The sequence below is a fragment of the Hyperoodon ampullatus genome (assembly GCF_949752795.1).
Source record: "Hyperoodon ampullatus genome assembly, chromosome: 4".
Lineage (NCBI taxonomy): Eukaryota > Metazoa > Chordata > Mammalia > Artiodactyla > Ziphiidae > Hyperoodon > Hyperoodon ampullatus.
The window spans coordinates 4,993,221-5,013,717 of NC_136917.1; the positions used below are offsets into that span (position 1 = coordinate 4,993,221).

Sequence of the window (20,497 nt, forward strand, 5' to 3'; positions counted from 1 at the left end):
AGGCAGATGGAGCCGTAAATCCCGTTAGCCTGTGGCAGCTGTGCAAAAGCTATGTTTCTGTACTTTTGTCTGCTGCTGAGCACACTCTGAGAATCCCCCTGACCCCGTCAATCAGCAGCACGAATGCCTGGCCACTCTTTGGCGAACCCATATCCATTATTCTGTCATGTCTTCCTCACCAGGTGAGCAGGATGGCCAGCTGGAGCCTTGCACTTATTCAAAACTCGACTGAGGCATCTCAGGGCGGCGGGGCAGCTCCAGGCTGCCAGGGTTTGAATTGTGCCTCCTTCCTTCACCACACTGTCTTTAGGCAAAGAACTTCTCTGTGGCCGTTTTCTGATCTGTAAGGTACAGCTGCCTTGTAGGGTTACTAGGATGGTTATAGGAAATAATATAAGCAAATTCCTTAGCAGAGTGCTTTACAAACAGCAAACGCTTAATAAACGTCAGCTGGGTGATTAGTGCTACGATCACCAGGTATCTATATATTCTATTGGTTGCAGGTGGTTTAGGGCACAGCCATCAAACCCAGTAAACAAACTAACAAGATCATTCCAGATGATTTAACAGCTATGATGAAAACAAAAGGGGTAAGGAAAGAGACCTGGGGGATGACAGAGACCTCTTTGGAAGGTGACCTTGTGGGCTGAGGTTTTTCAACCATGGCACAGCGGTCATCTGGGGCCAGTCCATTCTTTAGTGTGGGGGCTGCCCTGTGCATTGTAGGATGTTGAGCCGCATCCCTGGCTTCTGCTCGCTGAATGCTAACCAAGTCCCTCTCCCAACTGTGACGACCAAAAAATATGTCCAGACATTGCCAAAAGTCCCCTGGAGGGCACAAATGAGCCCTGCTGAGAATCACTGATAAAAGGGATTAAGAAAGGGGAGCATTCAGATGACAGAATAGATGGCTTTGGAGAGATGGACTTTGAACCCAGAGGGTATGAGGAAGTGGAACCTTAACCCTGACCCTAATCCAGGCATTTGCGACTGTTTAGCCGATTTCCTTCAACTAAATCACTCTACCTCCATAATGGGTTCTGTTTTTCCGGAGAATCCCACCCGATTCAGAGCCGGGATGTCAAGCCTCACTCACTCCCGCTGCCCAGCCCGTGACCCAGGGAGGCCCAGCTCCAGCTCCGAGGGCAGGAGCCCGTCTTGCTGTCACCCAAGTCCACAACCTCTTGGCACGAGTGTGGGTGCCCATCTCCGGAGGCTGACGTGGGGGAGGGAGGGAGGGCTGGCTGAGAGAAGGCCAGGAAGAGAACCCAGAGAGGCCATGAGCAGGTGATGTGTTTATTGCGGGACCACTTTTTTTAGGGGCTGGGCTGGCTGTGAGGTTCTACTGGGGGTGGGGGGGTGACGACGATACGGACAGACGGACCCTCCCAAGCGCCCAGCCCCAGAAAAGACAAACACAATAACTTGGAATCCAAACCAGTTGCACATAAATAGAAGGAGGTTGGCAAAAGAAAAAGAGAACAACAAATGAATGTGCACTTTCCTATGCTAGTGTGACAAAGCGGCCCCGCGCGCCGCCGCGTCCAGGCTCTTCTTTACTCAGCTTCCACGCTGAGGCTCCCATCTGCTCTGAAAACCGCCTTCAGATCCGACTCCTGGCAGCCCCCCTGCCAGTCTCCTGGACTGGCAACCAAGTCAAGAAAACTAAGATGGGTTCTTCTCAAAAAAAAAAAAAAACCAACCAAAAACTGCCTTCGTGGTTCTCTGCACCTCCCAGTCCTAGGGGGTGAATAATGGGACCTCTGACCCTAAACCAACCAAAAAATAAAACACGCTGAGCACAAGCCGTGAGTCAGAATAAAAACATATTGCACATGCTTCCAAGAGTCTTCCTGAGAGCCCTCTCACTGCAGAGACCCAAATACTGGCTTCTGATCCACCCTGTCACTGGCTGTCAGTCATGTAACAGACCCTGCACGCCCCCAAATCCCCAAAGCCAGTTGGCATCAGGCATACAATCCCACATTATGAGCCTCTGCTCTGAGCCAAACTTGAGGCTGAGGCTGGGTTTAACCTCAAGCAGGAGATGCATGCGGTGGAAGGAGGTGAGCATTGCTGGGTTTAAATCTTTGTCTACTTTTCAACAAGCTTTCTCCTCTGGGTGGTTATCGAAGTTCTACAGGTGAATAGAGCATCCAAGACGTGGAATCTTCTGGAACAGAGAGCCTGGAAAGTGGTTCTCCCCAACCATATGCTTTTGCAAAGGGAGCTCTGTGGTTAACCACAGGTCTGCCCCAAGCCGGGTTAAAAACCTACAGCCCTTGCGTGGGACAGGCAGTGTGGCAATCACGATCATTTTCCTCCTAAGGACTTTTCAAGTATCACAAAATCCCTGATACAGCATGTAAACAAGACCTCTTACTGAACAGAAAGCTAGGTCACTTCGGGAAGCAGCAGCATGTGAAATATCTAAAAGGCTGAAGAGGGTTTTAGGTTCCACAACAAAGCAACAAGACAGCTGCCCACTGTGCCTCGGAAGGCAGACAGACACTCGGGCATGAACACACACACAGGCCCCTGTGGATGGAGCCAGGGAAAGAAAAGCACCCCAGATAGCATCTACCGGGGGTCTGGAGACACATCAGGCTGCCCCCTTTTCAGTGGTGTAGCTGCCATCGGCAAAGAATAAAGGAGTCTTTGATGCTAAAACCTGGACGTGCTCGTGAACTGCTGGTCTGCATCCAGTCCCCAGTCTCCTGGCCTCTTCCCAGGTCTTTCTCGACCCGCTGGGCCCCTCTCCAGGGGTTGGCCACCGAGCCATCCCCTTGCATCCCAGCCACATGTGGAAGACGTTTTCCAGAGCAATGCTCTTGGGTGAGGTATGTCACTGCCTGTTTTGCCCCGGGTCAGTTTTATTTAAAAAGAGCATGCACCCTCTCCGTTCAAGGGTCCTGAGGCTCTGCGGGGACAGCCTCCCAGGCGCCTCACTGGGCTGAGCTCCCTTCGTCAGCATCCTCTTCCTCTGCCCAGATCTCCAAGGCCTCCCTGCGTGGCTAAAGGTGCCCTATCTGTCGAAACAGCCCGCAGGGAACGCGTGGCTCCCGCTGAAGTAGCTGCTCCCGTAGGTGGCGGCGAGGCAGTGTCTGGGCTCAGCTGCAATGGCCATGTGCATGCTGAGGGACGTGGGCAGTGGCACGGGACACATGTCCAGGGGCTGGAGGGTGGGGTACAGGGTATGGAGTGATGAGCCGCTGCCCCCTGAGAGCAGGGTCCCCGAGTGGTGGGCCTGCAGCGAGTCCCGATAGGCCACGCACAGGTCCTGCACGGGGGTCTGGAACTGGGCCAGGGCCATCGCTGTCGGCTGGCCGAGGCCGGGATAGGCAGGTGGCTGGCACAGCACCTGGGGGGGAGCTGGGGGTGTGCCGGGCACCATCGCCAGGGCCTGGCTCTTGACCGCGACGGCATCCTTGAGGATGTTGTCATAAGCTCTGAAAGGAAAGGACTTGGGTGAGACTTGGGAGGTCAGAGGCTCCAGCACCAGACACCTGCCTTGCTGAGGGGGATGCCAGGAGACGCATGTGCTGTGACTGCTGGGCCTCTCCCAGCCTGGGCTCACTGCCTGAAGCACTGCCTCAGCTGCTCTCTGACTAAACTCGGGCCTCAGATCTCAGCTTGGATCTGCTTCCTACAAAAACCCTCTTCTGACCCCTCAAGACTAGCCTAGCTGTCCCTGCAGCCCCTCTGCACTGCCCCACCCTGGCGGTCAACACCACAGATGATAACTTCCGGTCACTACCTGGTCCCTCATGCATAGTTCGAGCTTCGAGAGGGAGCACCCATCTGCTTTTGCTCATCACTGCATCCCCACACTGGGCACAGCGCCTGCCCTGAGAGGGCAGAGCTCCCGGTGCTTAGGTGAGCACAACCTCTGCCTTCTAGGCGCTTCCAGCCAGCTCCATCCCCGGCTAAGCTAGCAGATTTCAAGCAGGTTGCCCCCAGGGACCTAAGTGTCTCCATCTGAAAAGGGGGATGGAACAGGTCTTTTGCCATCTCAAAAAAAAAAAAAAAAAGCTTCCCGAAGTAAACCTTTCTGGGAAAACAAATCAATTAGAGGCTTCGGTAAGAAAGGAACAAGTGGAGGCTGCAGCAGGTCTGAGCAGGGGGTTACCCCAGAGGGACAGCCTTGGGGAAGAGGCAGGGCTGGTGGCTCAGTACCCAGGGGCACCCATCCTCACTCAGGCTAGACAGTGTTCTCCAGCTTTGGGCACCTTCTAGAAGGCACAGATTCTAAAATAAGGGCTAGGGAGCAGGACTGATTCCAGAGGAATGGGACAAAGGCAGCTGCACCAGGAGGCTGAGAGGTGGCTCTTCAGGGGCTGGCCCCGTGGTCAGTGGGGCCAGCATCCAGGAGATGCCACCAGCCGTTGGGTGGAAGAGAGACCAGGTGCAGCCAGGCGAGGGCTTTCTGCCCTCTCTGCCCTCCTCCCTGCAGTCACTACTGAGCTCTTTTGCTTCCAGTATCAGTTTCAGGGTGTTCTGTCTATGATGCCTTTAAGCATCCTCTCTGAAACACTGAACACTTCCTCCCCAAGATTCCCAAGGACCCTTGCAAGTAGGCTGTGGCCTCTTACGTGAAGCCACTCTGGGCTTAGCTGGCTAAGAGTCAGCTTTGTGGCCATGTCTGAGAAAAGCAGCTCATAATGAGAGTGTCTCAATATAATCACCCAGAAGACTGACTGATACACTGGGTCAAAGAGCCCAAGACACTCAGAAAGATGTGCACAGAGCCCTTCTGCTGCTGCACTCTTGACCTAAAAATTGCAAACCCAAAGCTACTCAAAATAGGAAGGACCAACTCCCCGAATCCCAATTCTGTCAGGAGTCACCATGGCCCACTTTCCGTGAGCCACCAGCCCACCATAAGCCTCCAGGAAATTGCCTGAAGTGGGTCTTATGAGCAAGTGGAACTTCGGTATTTCCGAAACACAAAGCATCAGGAGAGGAACTTACACCAGCAGGATTTCGATGCATGTGCTGAGATGTTCCAGGGAGTAGTTTGAGATCCTCTGCAGGTCTCTGGTCCAGTAGGGAGAAAGCTGAAGGCAAATCCTAGAGGCCCCGACGCAGGCTGCGGCCACCACAGAAGGCTGGAATTTGTAGAAAATATGATCTGAAAGAGAGTCACAGAGAAGGAGTCAGCATCAGAAAGCCTGGTCCTGGAGTCCTGCCTTGTGCTCCCCGGTAGACAAATGATTAGGTCCAAGGTTGTTCACTGCTCCCGCAAACACACACACACACACGATGAAAAATTAAAACAGCATGAATTTCCATTCTTGAATCTTAAAACACCTTGGCTCTCTGAGTCTGGGATTTCTTATGTCAGCCTAGAGCAGCAGTTTTCAAAATACCATCCCTGGCTTCCAGGGGCTGCAATGGGCTTGCTGATGGGCTACAAGCAGAACTGCCAAACACCTGTTCCTTCCTTTGGCTGTTAGGGGTGACCCACACAGTTTCAAAGGCTTCTTTTTGAGGTTATGACTGAAGGCTACTTAGTAACAAAGCCTGGCCCCCAGTAGACACTCCCTAACAATCTGTTGAAAGAATTAACGAATGAATGAATGCCTATAAGTGTTTGATGTTCTTAACTAAAATTGGAACTTGACTTAGGTTTACTGGGGAATCCTCCCCACCTCACCCCAGCTTTACTGACGTATAATTGACAAATAAAACCTGTACATATTTATGGTGTACAGCGGGATGTTTTGGTACATGTACACACTGGGAAATGATCTGAGAAATCTTTAACGTCCTGCTTTGATATCTGGCAACATGGCAAAGCTGGGACTACTTATGTGCAAAGGCAAACTGTTGAAATTCCCACAATTCTCATGAAGAACAGTCAGTTATCAGCGCATTATGATGCTGTCTTATCCTGTTTATGACTTTCAATGATTTCAACATTTGCCTCTTAAAGTATGAATTAGGCAGGGTGGTACGGTTACAGACACAGTCAGAGTCAGACTCCCCAGGTTCAAATTCCAGCAATGGCCTTGGGTACGTTACTTCACGTCTTGAGTATCAACTAAGGAAACAGATTCGTAAAATGAGAAGAGCACAAATGATTTTCATGTGAAGTCGTTGTGAGGTTCAAATGAGACAATGCATGCACAGCACTAAAATAAGGTGCCTGGTACATAGTAAGTGCTCATGTAATGCTTGATCTTACAATTGTTGATGTTGTTACTGAGATTATTGGTATTTGGTTTGCAGCGGGTTATCAGGTGGTTGTATCAACAGTATTTCTGACCTAGAGTTGTACTTAATATCTAGATCTTTAGACACTTCAAATAAAAGTCCCCCAACAAGGTAAAAGTTTATTGCTAAAGCAGATGTAAACATAATCCTCTCTCGCACCCTACCTGTATGATGATAGCTCTTCCGGAGTGACCTACTTGTGGATTTGCATTGTGTTCCAGATTCGTGTATAAAAAACTACCAGGTGATCAGTAAATAGAGAGGCTACCAGCTGCCTGCATACAAGCTGCTACTTCTCTTTTACACGTTACTGCTAACACAGGGTTGAATCGTCGCTCCTTCTCTGCTGATCCCTGCCAAGGGGAGTGATCTGGTGATTTGGGTGGATGGGCCCCCCGTCAGCAAGGACTCCCTGGGGCAGGTCTCTCAGGGCCCCTGACCCCGGCCCCCGTGTGGTGGGGGAAGGGCGGACAGGCCCTGACATCAGCCCCACCTTGCAGGGTGACCTCTAGGAAGTAGTGGGCGTACTCCTTGAGGCACTCTTTGGTCTTGCGGGGGCAGGTGGTGGGCCAGCTGTGGCAGTGGTGGTCCTTCTGGCTGACGGAGGCCAGGAGGTAGTAGTCGAGGAAGTGGGCGGGTGTGGGTAGGCAGAGGTTCCAGCCGAAGGCCTCCAGCAGCAGCAGCTCTGTGCTCAACAGCTCCTTCTTGGTAAGGGAGAAGTTCTGGCTGCTCAGGATCCTCGTGCTGTTTATCTGTTCCAGCTTGGGGACGTGGTCTTCCCTATCCTCGAACTTACCTGAGGGAGAAGCAGAGGTTACTGGGAGTTTTACGACACTTGCTGTAAAAGCCCACCTTAAAGTACCTGGACGGTGCTGACAGGGAGAAGAGCAAGCCTAAAGGCACACATTCCAGATCTGTCACACCTGGGCTCGAATCCCCAGGTCATCACTTCCAGCTGTGCTGTGTGGTCATGGAAAGGTGTCTCACCCTCCCTGTGCCTCAGTTCTCTCACATGTAAAAGGGAAATTATACGTCCGAAAGCTTTTGTTAGATTCAATGGGAAACCTCACACCAAATGTTCAGACCAGCAATGAGGACCACAACAGTAGTTAGCAACAGCAGCAAGGGCCTGGGGAGTAAGGTGGCCCTCCCATCTGGTCCTCACTAATTCAGCCTCAGGACTGGTCAGGGCGCCATTGTCACGGTGACCTTGCAAATCTGGTCCTGTCCCTCCAGACGTGGAAAAGTCCTTCAGTGGCTCCCCAGTATCTACAATACTGAGTTTAAACTCTGTCAATGGGTTCTTAATTTGGATTCCTCCAGACGCAGTTTGCTTGGGATGTGAGCCTAGGAAAGATCTATAAGGAGGAGAAGACAGGAAAGGGACAAAAGCCAAAAGGGCACTTGATCTTGAAGAGGTTTCTGCACCCCTACGTTCACTGCAGCATTATTCACAACAGCCAAGACAACCTAAGTGTCCCCTTTCAGATGAATGGATAAAGAAAATATGGTATTTATATACAATGGGATATTATTCAGCCATAAAAAGAAGGAAATCCTGCCATTTGGGACAACATGGATGGACCTTGAGGGCATTATGTTGAGTGAATAATGAGAGAGTCAGAGAAAGACAAATACTGTTACGATATCTCTTACATGTGGAATCTTAAAAAAACAAACTCAGATACAGAGAGCAGATTGGTGGTTGCCAGAGGGGGTGGGGGATGTGAAGACGGTCAGAAGGGACAAACATCCAGGTATAAGGTAAATCAGTCCTGGGGATGCAACGTCAGGCATACTGACTATACTTAACCATATTGCATATTTGAAAGTTCCTAAAAGAGTAGATCTGTAAAGTTCTCACTGCAAGAAAAAAAAGTCTAACTATGTGAGATTATGGATGCTAACTTATCGTGGTGATCATTTCACAATATATGCATATATCAAACCACTGTACACCTTAAACTAATGCAGTCTGCCAACTGTATCTCAATAAAACTGGAAAACAAAAAAAGTGGCGTCGTGTAACTTCCAAAGCGAGGCTTTAAGAGGCCTTGCATCTTCTGCCTTTGTCCCGCCTGAGGTGCCATTCCCAGACCTCTGTGCAAGGAATCAAGTCTAGCCTGTTGGAGGTGAAGAGGCCACAAGGAGGAGAACCAAGATGCCCAGGCAACAGCCCAGCCAGCATCGACTCTCATACACATGAATGAGGCCACCCTGGACCTTCCAGGCCAGCGGATCCTCCAGCAACTGTATGAAGGAGTCCAGGTAATACCAGCACAGGAACCACCAAGCGACCCACATCGTTGTTGTCTTAAATCACTTAGTTTTGGGGTGATTCGTTTTGCAGGAACAGACAACTGGAATACATTCATATCAATGCACAGTGGCAAAAAGATGCAAAACCCCGCAGACAGACATGTCACACAGCTCGGGAAGTACCGAAGGAACAATGACCTCAGACTGGAAGGTCCTGGAAATCATCTGCAGGAAATAAATCTGCATGAAGAAATAATCTGCAGGAAATAAATCCGCAAACAAACAGAAATAAAACACAAGCCTGGGGTTATCCCACTCAAGGGTCAAGGAACCGAGGATTTCCATAGCAATGTCCCCCTGGCAGTCATCAGTTGTGGAAGGCCCTAGTGGCAGCCTCTGCTGTGGAGGGCTCTGCAGGCAGGGGGAGTGCAGCCACCACATCCCCACTCGGGGGAACCACGCACACCTGGCTGTAGCCTCGGCCACGGAAGTTCTCTGCAGGCACCGTGCCCTCCCTGCCTACGAGCCTTTGTCCGCGCAGCCCCTCTGCCCAGAGCACCCTTCCCCATCCCCTCTTCACTCCGCCAAAAGCTCACCCCGTCCTTCACCTAGAAGCCACTGCCCCCTGGAAACCTTCCCTGACCATGGTCCCCACGTGCTGCCCGATGCCCACATCGGATGGTGGTGGCCTCGGTCTGGTCACCTTGGCCTCCAAGCCTAACCTCACTGGGTGCAGAACAGCTGCGGGAGCAGGTGTCGGAAGAGGCAGTGGGCGACGAAGTTGAGCTCCGAGCACACATCTGTGCCGATGAAGGCAACAGCCAACAAGTCATCCACACACCTGTGCTCAACTGCCAGCGCCCCCTGACCCAGTTCTCAGCAGACGCTCAGGCTCGCTGAGAGATAAGGAAGTAACCACTTCAGGCAGGCGGCCCTGCAGCAGATACAACACATTCCTCACTAAGGCCTCAAAAGCCGTCACTGAGAAACGAGACACTGAGAAACGAGACACTGAGTCTGGGAAGCCTGCATCCTTCTTCTCAGGGAGCCAGGCCACAGCCCACTGGGTGGGCAGAGCTGGTGACGAGAAGCTCGAGTGCTTGCCACGGAGGAGCAGACACGATGCTGACTGGTCCCGAAGCGGCTTACAGCAAAGCAACCCAGACTCATCTCCTTCCCGAGCCCCATCCACGGCCCCGCCGGCGGAGCACACACCTTATTCCCTTGCCTTGTACCAACCAGGGCAACTCAGGCAGGAAAAGGTGAGGACAGTGCTGCCCCCTCCCCAAGGGGAAGAGGCTCTTGAGCGCTGAAATCCTGGGTAGGGGGGACCCTGCCGACCAGGTCTCGCTGCCTTCCGCGGCCTCAGGGCCCCTCCCCCTCCCCACGCACTGGATCCGGCCACACTTGGACTCTGGCCCCTCCTCCAGCGGGCGTGCTCATTCCCTCACCCCCTTATCACCTGTCCTCCAGAGCTCAGCTCAGAGGCCGCTCGGTGTCATCAACGCACTGCTCACACTCCGACAGTTTAATCTCTAATAGTAGTAACAGTGGCCAGCACCTGACCATTAATAGGTCATTAACAAGTGTGAGCCCCAGAAGGATAGGAACCATGTCCCACATATTCGAAGGTGTGCCCCGAGGTGCCAGCACAGTCCCCGGCACACAGTAGATGCCCAATGCCTATTTGCTGAGAGAATGAATGGTTCTCTCTGGATAGTTGAATTGTCGGCCATTTGAATTGTTCTCCGATGCTCTCTGATTATCTGTATCTGCTATTTTTTTCTCCAACAATTCATTTATTCTTTATGCAAATTAAAAAGAAAGAAAATAATATTTTTCTTGCCAAATTGTCAAGGTTTCCCTGAACCTTGGGCTGACCTGAGCCAATGGCACTCAATAGCTAGAGCTCTTTTCTTCCCAGAGCAGAGGGTGGCACGGTGAAGGTCACCGCTCTGGCAGAAACCTTTGCATCTGGTACCTTTAAAATGGAGAGATCTGGTGTCAGCACCTTAACCAAGCGATCAAAGGTAGCATCGCTCTTGCATCGTGCCAGCGGTGGCACCAAGACCCTTCCATGGTCTTGCTGGCAGCCAGCAATCTATTCCGATGGCAGATGTGCTCAATCAGATTAATTTCTCCCTGCCCTCAGTGCTTTTCAAACCTTTTAGAGTTCTGCCTTTTCCGCAGCCACCAGGCCCAAAAAGGATCACCCTCAAATGGAAGGGGCCATGGATTACTGAGGAATCTCATTCATCTGCTCTCTCTGCTCCCCACACTGGGGAGGCTACATGGGGACCCACCGCACTGCAGAGCAGGGCAGAGCTGGGTCTGAATCCTCGACAAGTTGACCCTGAACCTAAAAGCACTAAACTCCACAGGCTGTTCATTTCTTCTCTAGGAATCCGCCCCACACGGAGAAAGCATGGCTATGCAGGATGCAAAGTGCTGTAAGAAGTACCCAGCACACAGAAATGGACAGAGCTTCCATGCTGGGCCGGGCACCAGCATGTGCTGGACACACAACAGATCCTCCCCGGTAGGTTCTGTTCGGAGCCCCAGAGGCTCAGAGAAAAAGCTCACGCAAGCACTCAGCTCCACACCTAGGAACGACCTTGCAGCCCCTGCTCTCACCGAACAACACACTTCACAGCCAGCAAAGATTTTATGAGTTTCCTGGTGTTGCACGTGCCCGGCAGATGTTTCCTCCCTCCTCCCATGACCGTGAGCCGGGCAGCCCTTTGTCCCCAGCCCGCCACCACCGAGCACCGCCACTCAGCTGCTTGCTCCTTATTGACAAATGGCACAGACAACAGATGCCTGGGAGTCTTTAGGCAGGTCCCCCGGGAGGGGCGGGGGACAGAAGTCCGAGTCTTTGCAAGTCAGACAAGAGCCACAGACTGCCTTCAACTTGTTTGATGTACTTTTTATTTGGAAAAGTTTCAAATCCACAGGAAAGAAGAAAGAACTGAACAATGAACCCAGATGACCCTTCCCCAGATTCACCAACAGCTGACACGGAGCCACACAATTGCCGTGTGTGTGTGTGTGTGTGGTATATAAATATTGGTTTTACTGGACCATTTTTTAATTAAGTTGCAGGCATGACGTGCCACCCCTGGATATATCAGCATCCATTCCTGAGGTCATTTTCCTACTTAATTATAATGTTATTAGCAATTGCAACAACATCAGCATTAATGTAGTTAACATTTTCTAACATTCAATCCATATTTGACTTTCCCCAAGGGTCTCAAAAATGCCTTTATAACCTTTGTTTTTTTGATCCAGATCCAAAAGGCTACACATGGTGTCTGTTACATCTCTTTGGTCCCATTCTTTGTTTGTTTTTCATGACATGGACTCTTTGGATGAATCCAGGCCAGTTGTACAATGTCCCATATTCTGGATTCCCTGATTGTTTCCTCATGATCAAACGGTTTGAGCAAGAAAACTACAGAGGTGACGTTTTGTCCCTCTTAACAGATCACATCAGGAATTCTACAACATCAGTTTGTCCCAGCAATAGCGATGCTACATTTGATCGCTTGGTTAAGGTGCTGACACCAGATCTCTCCATTCTAAAGGTACCATTCTCCTGTGAAATTAATAAGTCATCTGTGAGGTGACACCTCAAGAATAAGTGAATATCCTGTTTCCCAACAGCCTTTAACTCAATGGTTTGGCATCCATGGAGGATCCTTTCCTGAATAAATTATTACATTGGGGTTGAAAAAAAGAATTTTTAACAATTCTACCATTTTATCTACATTTTTCTTTTTGGATATTCACTGTCCCAAATTTGAACAGTGGGAGCACTGTCAACATACTAAGGTTAAAAAAAAAATCCTAAGCCTATCAGAGCACTCACCCTGAATCTGGGAGGCCAGCCACATGCACATGAGCCCTTAGTGTTGGTGGCAGTGGTGAAACATACAAAAAACACCTCTGAGGATGCTCTGCACATCAGCTGACTGATTGCTCCCACACTCCCAGGGGCTGGTGCAAAGAGAGCCTGAGCCACACTTGGCAGGTCACAGAGTTAGTGAGTAGACTGATGACTGTGAGGCCACCAAGTGACCTAAACTCTTAACCACAGACTAGGCCACAGTGGCCAGACACTGTAAGCCAGCAAGCCTCAGGAGTGACACTCACACACTGGCTTTTTTTTTTTTCTCTCTCTTTTTTTAAATGGCATTTAAAGAAATTATAGTAAAATGCGTATAACAGAAAATGTACCATTTTAACCGTTTTTAACTGTACTGTTCAGTAGCATTAAGTACATTCACACTGTTGTGTAACCAATCTCCAGAACTCTTTTCATCTTGCAAAACTGAAACTCTATACCCATTAAACAACTCCCTGTTTCCCTCCACCAACCCCTGATAACCACCTTTCTACTTTCTGTTTCTATGAATTGACTAAAGACTGGCTCTTTCTTCTTCTACCTGCTGTCCTGACAATCAAGCCTTAAAACAGACCAAACAGACTCCTGACTTTTCTGAAGTAGGGTCAAGAGAAGCAGTATTTTTAATTGCTTAAAAAATAAAACAAAACAAAACAGAAACCAAACTCTTTAGTTTGGAAAAATTTAAAAATACCAAAAAAAATATTATAATGAACCCCCACGAATGCATTATGCAGCTCTAACGCTCATCCACATTTACACTGCCTTTAGAAAAATTCTTAAACAAAAACATAAACAGCACAGAATGGGAGTCTATAAAAAGCCAGTGTTGCCCGTTTCTCAAGCCCAGGCCCAGCGCTGCCCATTTCTCAAGCCCAGGCCCAGCGCTGCCCACTCTCTACTAGACAGGTCCCAGTTAATCCCCCCAACAGTCCTTCATGCCTGGCAAGATGCCCATTTACAGACTCATTCAGGATTACCTGCTGCCCATTCAGGAGGTAAACCTAGGCTCAGACATGAGGCCAAAGTTCCCTGGCTAAAGAGAACCAGGTGGGTTTTTTTTTTTGTGGTACGTGGGCCTCTCACTGTTGTGGCCTCTCCCGTTGCGGAGCACAGGCTCTGGACGCGCAGGCTCAGCAGCCAAGGCTCACGGGCCCAGCCGCTCCGCGCCATGTGGGATCTTCCCGGACCGGGGCACGAACCCATGTCCCCTGCATCGGCAGGTGGACTCTCAACCACTGCGCCACCAGGGAAGGTTTTTTTTAAACAAATACATAAATGGCTCCAAAGTCCAGAGCTTTCTATACCACAAGCAGGAAATCTCAGATACAATCAGGAAGATCCCTGCAATTCCAGAAAGTCTCCATAGTGAGTTTATCTACCTGGGTGCAGGAATTCCCATGGATGTGAGTGTCAGGTAAGCTGCAGCCTCCCCATCTAACCCCCATGTTCTCTACAAATACTCATCTTCATCAATCCTCCTATTTACTCCAGAGCCTTTCCACTAAAGATCTGTATGATCAACAAGACTCAGCTTTTATTTCCAATGGCAGAACTGAAGTTGAAGAGTAAATCTCCAACAGGGATACTCTCTGTAATAAAGAACAGCCTCCCCTAGAGGGTGTGGAGAAAAGGGAACCCTCCTACACTGTTGGTGGGAATGTAAGTTGGTGCAGCCACTGTGGAAAACAGTATGGAGATTCCTCAGAAAACTAAAAATAGAGCTACCATATGATCGAGCAATCCCACTCCTGGGCATATATCCAGAAAAAAACATGGTCCAAAAGGATACATGCACCTCAATGTTCAGAGCAGCACTACTTACAATAGCCAAGACACGGAAGCAACAGAAATGTCTATTGACAGATGAATGGATAAAGAAGATACAATGGAATACTACTCAACCATAAAATAGACTGAAATAATGCCATTTGCAGCTACATGGATGGGCCTAGAGATTGTCCTACTGAGTGAAGTAAGTCAGAAAGAGAAAGACAAATACCATATGATATCACTTATATGTGGCATCTAAAATAAGACACACATGAACTTAACTATGAAACAGAAACAGAATCACTAACATAGAGAACAGGCTGGTGATTGCCAAGGGGGAGGGGGGTGGGGGAGGGATGGAGTGGGAAGTGGGGTTAGCAGGTATAAGCTTTTATATATAGGATGGATAAACAATGAAGTCCTACAGTATAGCACAGAGAACTATATTCAGTATCCTGGGATACACCATAATGGAAAAGAAAATATTAAAAAAAGAATGTATATGTATGTATAACTGATTCACTTCACTATAAAGCAGTAATGAACACAACACTGTAAATCAACAATACATCAATTAAAAAAAAAAAAAAAAAAAAAGCTCTGGCTTTTTGTAGTTATTGAGGCCAGCAGCTTGCTTCCTACTCATCCCCAAAGGGGCATGCTCATATGTCCAGCAGACAAGTGTCTTTCCGAGGAAGCAGGGGAAACAGATTTTGAGCAATCTGATGGAGAAGCCAGGAAACTACTCTGGGGACGGCACCCTCCGAAAGGCTGTTTGACTTTGCGATGCAGCACGGAGAGGCAGACCAAGCACGGTGCCGAGGGTCACCCTGGGTTTTCCAGAGGCTCAGCCACTCACGGGCTGTGTGGTCTGGGGCAAGTCTCAAACCTCTGGGGCCGGTGCAAGGGGAGAAACAGAAGGAGACAGAATGTTGGTGAGGATGACACAAGGGCTCGGTGTGCTCAGAACAGGGCCCAGCACTCAACAAACATTGGAACATGTGCTGCTTTATAAACCTCTGCTCGCTTCAGGACCAACTGTGCAGTCACAGTCACAGGTGCAATAACAGCTTAATTTGTGCAGGATTTGAGGTGGGAGAGAGAGAAAGCCAGGGACACAGCAAGAAAACCCTCCAGCTGTAAGACAGTGCTTCGGTGGCGGTTTTCAGGGAAGGCAGGAAGCTGTGAAGACCCTAGCGGGTGGGAAGCGGGGAGCATGTGTCTCCCCCACGCTATCCTGCTGCAGACATGCTGCGTCCAAGAGCTCCAGCCCCTCCAGAGACCTGGAGGTTAGGAAACGTCCCGCAGAAACAAGCCTGTAATCTCAGCCAGACCTGGGTGTCAGGGAGACCCAGCATGAAGGTGAAGCTCGGCTACCTTCCCTGGTTGAGCTCCCTTCCTTCTTCAGGACACAAAGAAAGGTCCTTAAGGAATGTCTACGGTCCCTGTCACTGAAGATGCCTTGCACACACACGTACCCACTGTGTGCTGAGCCTGGGAGGTGGTGGGGCCCAAGACAGATCAAGTCCCCGTCCTCACCCTGCCTTACAGAGTCTCTCCTTCCCTTCCTCACAGCAAGGCTGCATCTCCAGTCTCCCGCACAGAGCAGAGCTCAAAAAATACTGAATGCACGAATGAATGCAAACACATTTACGACAGGCTGACTCAGTTCCTGAGTCCAACTTTGGACCGGGGGTGAGGTTGCAGGTGGTTGTTTTCTCCAGGAGGAAACTGTCTTCGAGGACAGAGGTGGCATTCGGCCAGCTGGGTCAGACACTGGCTTCCCTTCTGGCTGCGAGGACTTCCCCATCTCAGGATGGTGCAACTGGTGGGATGACTTCACACGGTGGCCCCAGCAAAGCCCAGGCTCCTTTGTGCTCCTCTTGTTTTTTTTTTTTTTGCGGCACGCGGGCCTCTCACTGTTGTGGCCTCTCCCGTTGCGGAGCACAGCCTCCGGACGCGCAGGCTCAGCGGCCATGGCTCACGGGCCCAGCCGCTCCGCGGCATGTGGGATCTTCCCGGACCGGGGCACGAACCCGTGTCCCCTGCATCGGCAGGCGGACTCTCAACCACTGCGCCACCAGGGAAGCCCTGTGCTCCTCTTTACAAGGGACCCAAATAATATCATTGACTGTAAAAGCAGGGGCCATGGGATGTGGCCCCTTGTCATGTACACGGCTGGCATCTGGGGCCCGGGTTACATTACAGAGTTCTCCCCTGTAATGAGGGTCACTACTTTGCAGAATGCCCACTCCTGGCTCACCAGGGGCTGCCCTGGACTGGGCCTGACCAGGCTGCCGGCTGCAGGAAGAGCTGAGGGAGAGCTCTTCTAGGCTGCGGTGCTGAAGGCACGGATGGAGGGGTACTGGATCCTTTGTTGTTCCAACCTCTCTGCTTGGAGAAGGGAGGAGAAAGAGGAAGAGGAGAAGGAGGAAGGGGAGGGGGAGGGGGAGGGGAGGAGTGCAGAAATCTCGGCCCTCTCTCTCAAGGTTAGAAGCGGAGCCACTTCCAGACGTGAAACCCGGTCCTTAGGGCCGAAGTTTTCATCCAGGTCAGCTAAAACGCGCTCTGCAGCCTCGGAAAGCAGGGGGGCCCGGCATCTCCCAACAACCTCTCCATTTGCTGGTTTGAGTCTTCTTGCTACAGCCAAGGAAGAAAGTGGTCTGGGACCTCCCTGGTGGCACAGCGGTTAAGAATCTGCCTGCCAATGCAGGGGACACGGGTTTGAGCCCTGGTCCGGGAAGATCCCACATGCCACCGAGCAGCTAAGCCCGTGCGTCACAACTACTGAGCCTGTGCTCTAGAGTCCACGAGCCACAACTACTGAAGCCCACATGCCACAACTACTGAAGCCCACGTGCCTAGAGCCCGTGCTCCACACCAAGAGAAGCCACCGCAATGAGAAGCCCGCGCACTGCAACAAAGAGTAGCACCCACTCGCTGCAACTAGAAAAAAGCCCGCGCACAGCAATGAAGACCCAATGTAGCCAGAATTAAATAAATTTATAAAAATAAATAAATAAATAAATAAATAAATAAATAAATAAAAGTGATCTGCTGTGGGACAAATGCTGCTGTTGTGTAGCAGCTGAGAGCAAGGACTCGGGGGACAGGGTTGGGGGGCGGTGATGGCCACCTGGGTCCCCATCCTAGCTGTGTGCCCATGGGCAAGTTACCCAACTACTGGGCCTCAGTTGCATCCTCTGTCAACCGAGGAAAATAACAGTGCCTACTTCACAGGATTGTTCTGAGGATTAAATGAGCAAACCCACACAAAGAATTCAAAACACTGCCTGGCACAGAAACAATACATATTAACCGTTCCATGATCACGGAGGCCAGGACCTGCCCTCCACCTCCAAATTCTGATTATAGAAAAAAATGCAGTGAGTTTGCAAGTAGTTTTTATTTTATTCTTTATATTTTTTTCTATTTTCTACAAGGAACAAATACCACTCTCCTGCTGAGGAAAAGCAGTTTCAACTTCTCAGAAGACAAGATGCCATGGATGGGCCCCTAGAAGCCAGAACCGGCAAAGTAACTGCCAGAGAAGGTTCCTGAATGTGGATCTGCCCTAGTCCAAGACTAGGACATCGGGAAAGGCAAGGAATGCTCCTTGAAGACCATCTTGAAAATCCACTCCTAACATGAAAATAATCTCATCTCACCACCCAGAGTGGGGACAGGCTGGCATATTTCCTTTGGGCCTGGAAGGGGCTTTTGTTTTTGTTTAGAGGACAGTGATCTTTACTTTTTATTTTAATTTTTAAAAAATAAATAAATTTATTTATTTATTTTACTTATTTATTTTTGGCTGTGTTGGGTCTTCATTGCTGTGCACAGGCTTTCCTCTAGCTGCGGCAAGCGGGGGCTACTCTTTGTTGCGGTGCGCGGGCTTCTCATTGAGGTGGCTTCTCTTGTTGCAGAGTACGGGCTCTAGGCGCGCGGGCTTCAGTAGTTGTGGCTCGCAGGCTCTAGAGTGCAGGCTCACTAGTTGTGGCTCATGGGCTTAGTTGCTCCATGGCATGTGGGGTCTTCCCGGACCAGGGCTCGAACCCGTGTCCCCTACATTAGCAGGCAGACTCTTAACCACTGCACCACCGTATAGTTGATTTACAATGTTGTGTTAGTTTCAGGTGTACAGCAAAGTGAATCAGTTATACATATACACATATCCACTCTTCTTTTTTTTTTTAGAGTCTTTTCCCATATAGGCCATTACAGAGTACTGAGTGGAGTTCCCTGTGCTATACAGCAGGTTCTTATTAGTTATCTATTTGGAAGGGGTTTTAAAACCAACTGAAAGGTGCCTTGCTGGTACAATCGAGACCAATGCTGACCAGGCGGTGGGTGTCCCATGGAGGGCAGGCTGCTGTGACCAGGGGAGTGAACACCCACCACGTGGAGCCCGAGTCTCGTAGGCAAGGCAAGGAGGGGCTCTAATCTGGAAGACAGTCTCTGGGTGTGGGGAACAGTGCCTAATGAAGGACTCTGAGTCTGCCCTCTCAGACTTCAGCACTAGCAGGAGAATGCGTATAATGCAATTCTGGCCGTAAGAGCGGAGAAGGTACTACAAGACACGAGTATTCACTACAGAGAGGGTTCAAGGCTACTGTAAATAAAAAGAAAATAGAGATGAACGCCTAGCTCCCAGCAGCCAAACTGCAGACAGCATGAGGAGCAGACAGGGTGCTCAACGTTGATGTCCGGGTCTTTGTGTGAGCCGGGCTGTCCTCCTAACAGTAAGGACACTTGGATTTTCTCAGAAGGGTGACTGGCTTGTTCTTGGCAGGTACCCAGAGACCTGCTGGTCATGCTTGGCTTGAAGGCTGCTTCTTTAGGACAGGGACTTGATCTGCTTTGTGCCCTACAGTCTCCCAGGCTCAGCGCATAGTAGGTACATGTGTGTGGAATGAACCATCGTCAACGAAAGGGCCTGTAGGCACCCCTACTGTTCACCCCCGTCTCCCCGGGGCTGAACACAGTGTCTGGCATATTGCAGAGGTGGAATAAATGTTTTTTGACTGGTTTACCCATGCAGGGTCAAGGGCTCCTGAACACTGCATGATTAATGAACCCATGCAGCTCAAGACCCCCCGTCCTCTCAAAAAACCTCAGGCCTTGGCCAAACAGGTCTGGGCACTAGAATTGCTAAGGCAAATGGTGTGATTTCTGAATTTCCAGCCCAGCCAGCTATCCAACCAGCACGTCACACAAAATCCCTCCCCCCAAGTAGTTCCAGGCCTGCCAGTCTGCAGAGATGGGAACAGGAAATGGAAAATCCTCACTCACTGCGCTGTAACACTGGAGCCCCGAGCCCGGATCTGCTCAGCGTGGCCCTCACGTGACAGACCACTGTTTTCAGTCCACCCATGCTGTGTGGCCACCGCCAAAATGTCACCGATTAGAAGATGTACCACTGATGTTGCAGCAGCTTTTTGGAGGACATAATAAACTATGGTCATATGAAGCGCACACATCAAAGGCAAGGCCTATCCTGGTCTCTGAAATGTGAAACCATGGCAGGGAGGAAACTGAGTGCTGGCCACTCTTGCACGAGAGGCAGGGAGTGTTAAATTATTTCCTGCACGGGGGCAGCCACATTTCCTCGCAGATTTGGGTTTAATCCTATAAATAAATCTTAGGCTTTGTCTGAAGGACACCCCTGAACAAGGCCACCTGGAAAAATTGCTCCCTTTGCATCTGCTGCGTACAATTAGTGCCCCAGAGGGGTCCCAAGCATTCCTAGCTTTGGGCGGAGCTGGTGTGCCTTCCTTCATCCTTGTCCAGAAGGGAAATCCAGGAGGGATTAGGACCGCTTCCCCCCAGTTTGCTGTCAAAGAAGCTGCTTCTCAGTCCTCAAAGCAGGGGGAGGGGAGGGGAGGGGAGAGATGCAGGGATCAGAGAGGGGGAGTGAGGCACTTTCCTAGGAGAAAGACAGCCCTCTCCTAGCATCGCCCGAGACCCAGAGGCAGTGCCTTTTTTGGTACCTGCCCTAAGACATGAGGCTACTGATTTCTGGCTTAAGGAGCCTTAAAAGCAGTTGGTCTGGGAACCCATTTCTCACCTGGACACCCTGGACAGGACAAGGCAGAAAGGCAGGATGCAAATGTACTCTCTGCTGGGAGCACAGACAGAGCTCTAAGTGGACAGCGAGGGCTTCCCTGGTGGCGCAGTGGTTGAGAGTCCGCCTGCCGATGCAGGGGACACGGGTCCGTGCCCCCGTCCGGGAAGATCCCACATGCCGCGGAGCGGCTGGGCCCGTGAGCCATGGCCGCTGAGCCTGCGCGTCCAGAGCCTGTGCTCCGCAACGGGAGAGGCCACAGCAGTGAGAGGCCTGTG

At 50.6% G+C, this 20,497-nt stretch overlaps 1 protein-coding gene across 1 annotated transcript in view; it reads right to left on the reverse strand.

Moving 5' to 3' along the window:
* Positions 1-2,929: 2,929 nt before the first annotated feature.
* The window catches only part of CCNJL (cyclin J like), a gene marked incomplete at its 5' end in the record, with an annotated part of 54,484 nt that continues 36,916 nt past the window's right edge, over positions 2,930-20,497 (reverse strand). The window contains 3 exon segments of the mRNA XM_079702078.1: positions 2,930-3,449; positions 4,972-5,131; positions 6,710-7,012. Of these exon segments, the coding sequence (XP_079558204.1) occupies positions 3,026-3,449; positions 4,972-5,131; positions 6,710-7,012 (887 nt within the window). The 3' untranslated portion in view covers positions 2,930-3,025.